Here is a 5,971-nt window from a genome sequence, read left to right on the forward strand (position 1 = left end):
TAGATATAGTAGTATGTTGGAGTGGCATGTTACCTCTTATCTGTTGCATGTGACCTCTCTTTCTATCACAGCATTTGCTTATATTCTGGCATTAAAGATGCTGATCCGACATGTGCCTTTGTTTGTCAACAAGGAAGTACCTTCCATATGATTTTGCATCAGTTGATGTTTCATTTTGCGCTGTTTATCATAATGATAGAATTGTTTGTCAAAGGTGCTAACGCAATCTTAACTGAGATCTTCAAGCTATTGTAGGTTATAATTTCACCCTTGTGTGGTTAGAGCAACCCAATGGCGACAAATACTCTTCGCTAGGCACCCTGGAGAAAATCGCTTTAAAGTGGATGAGAGTGCAGGACATAAGGTTTAGCAAGGCAATTTGCCCTGTATTCTTTGAGCCGATATCCAGTCTCATCAGGCGAGGCCGATGATAGTCCTGACATCATATTTTGAGCTCTGGATGTACATGACTGAAACTGAGACTGTTGGCAGAACTGTCCTTCATATGTGTGTACATTTGCTGGGGAGATTGGATGATTTGCACCAAGTTTCCAAGCGCTTGGAGGGTTCGTCCTCGTTTTTATTGTATAATTAATCATTCGCCACAACTTTTGCCTGCAGTTTGATGTTTTTTCAGAATACACCAACAAAACTTATGACCGAACTACCGCTTTAATTCAGGTTCCTATTTGCGTCTCTCGGTTCAGTCGTCAGGCTTGTCTTGCACGTTGCTGACCACCACTGCAGCTTGTACCGCCGGCCTAGCATTATACCCTGGAGGAAGGAATCAAATTGCATGAGAATGTGCCTGGTGAATTTCAGCGGATATGGAGTGTCATCAGAAAGGCCGATTACTTAATATTATCGACTTTTGGCAGAAGAATGCTTGCTGTCGCTTCGTGTTTATGTTTTCAGCATGCAAAATTCATCCTTTGCTGTCAATTGCTGCACCCCTGGTTTGAATAGACTCTTTCTTGACAACCTCTACTTTTTATACCTAGGCAGGCCTATCACAACCTAACAAACTCCACTTTTTATACCTTGGGTCCTAATGTACAAATGCTTTGCTTAAATTTGCAGAGAGTTTTGGGAGGACGGCCTAACTTAACCACTGTGACTGTTTTTACATGTTTTGTTGTTGTCGTATATAAGGGTTGCTCTCGGTTTAAACAGTTTGGCATGAAACCAACCACGTTTTTTCAGTTTCGAACATGCCAACCAAAAAAGAAACTCGAATCAGTTACATGTCGCAAGTATCCAACAGTTGAAAATCTATCGAACACCTGATTATTTCAGTGAAGTATATGCCCATCTCAGCGATGGGAGAACAGCATGACATGAGAAACAACAGGTTTGCTAAACCCACCGAGTAATCGAAGCTCCAACTGTTGGATCAATCGACGCCAACATGAGAAACAACACTCCAGAATCTATCCAACACCAGATTCGATCAATCGACGCCAATGTGGAGCCGCCATTCCAATAGATCCCGCCTTCTTGTTCCTCTTTACGCCGGCTTGTAGAGCTTCTCCACCATCTTCCTGAACTCTGCGCACACAAGAAGGAGAACGGAGCATGCAGATTCAGAACCAAGAACAGGTTGATGATCAATCAACATGGGAGGTTCCGAGAACGAGGGGGGTTTACCTTCTTGATTCGCCCAGAGCGCGGCCGCCTGTGTGTTCAGGGGGGAGTCGTTGTTCGGCTCTGCGTCCCAATAATGAATCACAGATCAGATCAGACCACACAAGACAACAAGTAGGGACAGATCTGACGGGACGAGAGAGGAAGGAGTGAGAAGCGTACCTCCGAGCAGGCTCTGGATGGAGAGGAGGATGGTGCGGACGTCGTAGGCGGAGGACCACTTGTCCTGGAGGATGTCGAGGCAGATGTTGCCGTGGTTGTCGACGTTGGGGTGGAAGCAGGGGGTCTCGAACCGCACCTTGGGCGGCTTGTAGGGGTAGTCGCTGGGGAAGGCGAGCGCGAGGCGGTAGGAGGTGCCCTCGTACGCGGTGGCGGCGGATCCGTCGATGGTGCCGACCCACTGGAAGATGTTGTCCCCCTCCGGGAACGCCGACACCCCGGGGTCGCCGCCCATCATCAGCGCCATCAGCTCCGACTGCAGCCGCCGCACCACCGACTGCCCGTCCGCGCCACGCGCAGCCGCCGGCGCCTGCTTCCCCGAGGACGCTGACGCTGCCCCTGGTGCGGGGGCCGCCGGGACGTTGCCGCTGCCGTGCGACTCGCTGTTCTCGCCCCTCGCCATCGCTCGTTCCGTGCGGGGGATGGGTCGAGGAGAGGAGCGGATCGGATCAGTGGGAGGGTGGAGAGGTCGGGAGGGTTTGGAGGGGAGAATTGGGGAATTGAGACGGCGAGAGGGCGGTTATTTAAAGGTGGGAAGGGACCGGTGATTCGAGCCTAGTGACCGTTGGGGTTGGGGTTGCAGGCTATCGCTAGCTGTTCGATTGGATTGATTCAGCCGTTGCAATTCATCGCAACAGCGTTGCGGTGCGGCCGGGTATGGCAGCAACCAGGCCGCTGATTCCAACGGCTAGTTTTGCGGCGGCGGCACGCTCATCTCGCCCTCGGTCACGTCCATGCAGGGCACCCTGGAATGATCTGTGGCACTGAAGGCCAAATTGTTACTTTCTTAAAAAATTAGACCAACCGCGGAGAGAGAATGTGAGACACAGAATTCGACCTAAGAGGGGTTAAACTCAGGTCGGCTCGGCGAAACCACAACGCCACCACGACTGGGCTATGAGCCCATCCACTTACTCTCATGTTAGTCTCCCTTGTACTCAGTGTAAAAAATAGATAATAAAATATAAACCATATGTCACATAAATTATGTGGTGGAAATCATTTTTCAAATACAAATCACAATGTTTAGAAGAAAAAAAAAATCAATGATATACTTTTGTGGCAAATCAATCATACTCTTTCCGTCCAGGTTTATTAGACTCCCAATTATTTTTGGGTAAAAGTTTGACCATCAATTTAACTTATAAAATGTAAACTATATGACATGGTGCTAAATCTGACATTAAGATAGAAGTATGAACGGAGCTTGATCTATCGAGGCGCAATGGAGGACACAAGGACGTATACGTGTTTGGGATCCCCCTCTCGAATACGCATAGAGTGTATCATTTCATTGATAGAGAGAAGAGTTTATACGCGCTGGTCGAGCAACACACCCGTGGCCAGACCTATGCAAAATTATGGTTACAAGGTTCGATCAAGGTGGTTCAGAAATGAAGGAGCGCAATCCTTTTTGCGCCAGCCGTGGCCCACATGGCTGCCTCGGCCAGAGCGGCACGAGAGGCCTCGGTCACTGATGGGCGGATGCCGTCAAAGGTGCAAACATTCCTATGTTTCCAGAGGGTCCGGGCGACGATGATCACAAGGGAGGCCGTGCCTTTTCGATGGGAAGTCAGGGCAAAGGACGTGGATGCCTGCCACCAGTCGAAGAAGGGCTCATGGCCGCGAGGTATGATGCTGGTAAGCCGCAGCCTGGAGAATACATCATGCCACACCATGCGAGAGAAGGAGCAACCGATCAAGAGGTGCTGCATGGATTCTGTGGCCTGATCGCAGAATGCACAAGCGTGGCTGTGTGTGGCGTGCGAGTCTCTCATTTGTCCAGCACCGGTCTTGCAAGGCCAGCCATATGAAGAACTTGACGCTAAGAGGGGCCCAAGTCTTCAAGGTGAGTGTGGCATGCGGGGATGAGATAGAGCCGAGGAAGAGAGCGTCGTAGCAGGTTTTTGTAGAGTATGTGCCATTCGCTGTCCACCGCCATCGAAGAATGTCGGGATGCCCGGAGGTTGATAACAGAGAAGATGCCTCCATAGATCGATGTACTGAACAGTCGCCAGGGGGCCCAAGGCGCCAACGATGTCCTGAACCCAAGCACGGTCCTGGAGTCCCTCGGCCACGAGGCGACATTGACAGCGTTGCTTGGGCACCATGGCAAAGATAGTCGGCGCGATCTCGGCGATGGACTGGCCATGAACCCAATAGTCGGTCCAGAATTTGCAAGTGCGACCATCGCCAAGTTCCCAACGGGTGGAAGCATGGAAAATGGCCTGCGTCTCGGGGTCGGCAGGGAGAGGAAGATGGCTCCAGGGGCGCGTCTGGTCCGTGGCTTGAAGCCAGCGCCAGCGAGTGCAGAGGGAGACCCCAGTACGATGCAGGTCATGGATGCCGAGGCCGCCGAGCTGCAGGGGCATGTAGACGCGGCGCCAGTTAATCGCGCAGTGTCCAGAAGTGGAATCCTTCCTGCAGTGCCATAAGAACTCACGGATGAGACGGGTGACCAATTTGAGCACGTGGGCGTTGAGGGCAATAGCCGCGAGCAGATGCCCAGGCATGGCATAGAGCACATGCCGAACCAGGGCGAGCCGCTCACCGCGAGATAGCAAGGATGCCCTCCAGGTGGACAGCTTCTTGCGCATCCAGTCCACCAACGACATGAGGTGAGAGGAGTGGATCCTTCGGACCGACAACGACAGTCCAAGGTAGGTGATGGGGAAGTGCTTGACCGGGCAGTCCAGCTCAAGCCCTATGGTCGCCTCGTGAGCAGGAGAGCATTGGATGGGAGTTGCAGAACACTTGTTGAAGTTGGTGCATAGGCCGGAGGGGCCGCCAAACACGGACAACAGCTCCCGGAGCGTGGCGAGGTCGTGCCGGTCTGGGTGACAGAAGACCACCACGTCGTCGGCGTAGAGAGATATACTCGAGGCCATGTGGTTGGGGGTGAGCCATTGTAGAATTCCAGTTTGGACCGCACGCAAAATAATAGAGTTGAGCACGTCGATCACGATGGTGAATAGTAAGGGTGACACCGGGTCACCCTGACGCAATCCCTTGGCATGCCTGATAGGTGGCCCAGGCGATCCATTGATGAGGACGCTGGTGCTCGCGATGGAGAGCAAGATGGAGATCCATTCTCGCCAGCGTGGGCCGAATCCACGGTGGCGCAAGACTTGGAGGAGGAATGGCCAGGAAACCGAATCGAAAGCGCGGGCAATGTCGAGCTTGAGCAGAACTCGCGGGAGCTTGGGGCTGTGGAGGTGCTTGGCAGTTTGCTGGACCAGGAGAAAGTTGTCGTGGATGCATCTTCCGGCGATGAATGCGCTCTGATTGACAGAGACAAGCTCGGGCAGCCTAGGAGCCAGGCGAAGGGAGAGCACTTTGGTGAAAAGCTTCGCCAGGAGGTGGATGAGGCTGATCGGCCTATAATTGGCGAGCGAGGACGTGTCTGGCTTCTTGGGCAGCAATGTGATCAACGCCTCGTTGAGTTTTCCAAAACCAACGCCATTGAGAGCATAAAGTTTGTCAAATGCCTCGCAAATGTCCTTTTTGATCACAGGCCATGCAGAGCATAAGAACTCAGCGGTGAATCCATCGGGCCCGGGCGCCTTTCCATGGGGGAGCAGCTTGATCGTGGTCCAAATTTCGTCCTCGGTAAATGGCGCATCGAGGCCAGAGAGGTCAGAAGCGGGCACACCGAGCATGTCAAGGTCGAGGGTGAAGTCGCGCTCATCCGTGGAGCCAAGCAGCTGCGTGAAGTGGGAGAAGGCCGCTGCGGCCATGGCCTCATCGTCTAGGAGGAGCTGCCCGTTGTGCTGAAGATTGAGGATCCTTTTCTTGTGGAGACGTCGAGAGGCCTGAACCCGGAGAAAAGCCGAACAGGTTTCACCATTGCGCAGCCAGGAAAATCTAGAACGTTGGCGCGAGATCGTCCGGTCAAGAGAGGCAAGGCCAAGGTAGGCACATTTCAGGCGACGCTGCAGCCAAGCCTCTGGTGGCGTGAGCGGGTGCCGGTCCTGCGCCTCGTCGAAGCATGCGACCAGCTCACGAGCGATCGTCAGCTGCAGAGCGATGCCTCCCAGGGATTTCGTGCCCCAGCTCCGCAGGCACCTGGCGGTAACCTTGAGGCGAGCATATAGGCACCGGAACGGGT

The 5,971-nt window shown here is 53.0% G+C and overlaps 1 protein-coding gene across 1 annotated transcript; it reads right to left on the reverse strand.

The window, feature by feature from the left end:
* Window positions 1-1,245: 1,245 nt before the first annotated feature.
* Window positions 1,246-2,371, reverse strand: LOC119267971 (ubiquitin-conjugating enzyme E2 20-like). Its single transcript, XM_037549440.1, has 3 exons — window positions 1,807-2,371; window positions 1,648-1,707; window positions 1,246-1,548 (listed from the first exon to the last, which is right to left on the reverse strand). Exons 1-3 carry the CDS (start codon window positions 2,264-2,266, stop codon window positions 1,508-1,510), a joined length of 561 nt encoding a protein of 186 aa, XP_037405337.1. The 5' UTR covers window positions 2,267-2,371; the 3' UTR covers window positions 1,246-1,507.
* Window positions 2,372-5,971: the final 3,600 nt, after the last annotated feature.

The sequence above is a fragment of the Triticum dicoccoides genome, chromosome 3A (genome assembly GCF_002162155.2).
Source record: "Triticum dicoccoides isolate Atlit2015 ecotype Zavitan chromosome 3A, WEW_v2.0, whole genome shotgun sequence".
NCBI classification, from domain to species: domain Eukaryota; kingdom Viridiplantae; phylum Streptophyta; class Magnoliopsida; order Poales; family Poaceae; genus Triticum; species Triticum dicoccoides.

Coding starts and splice junctions, on each gene's coding strand:
- LOC119267971 (XM_037549440.1), bottom strand. CDS start 2,266: ATGGCGAGGGGCGAGAACAGCGAGTCGCACGGCAGCGGCAACGTCCCG. Junction 1,708..1,806: donor CATCCAGAGCCTGCTCGGAG/GTACGCTTCTCA, acceptor ATTGGGACGCAG/AGCCGAACAACGACTCCCCC. Junction 1,549..1,647: donor GCTCTGGGCGAATCAAGAAG/GTAAACCCCCCT, acceptor TTGTGTGCGCAG/AGTTCAGGAAGATGGTGGAG.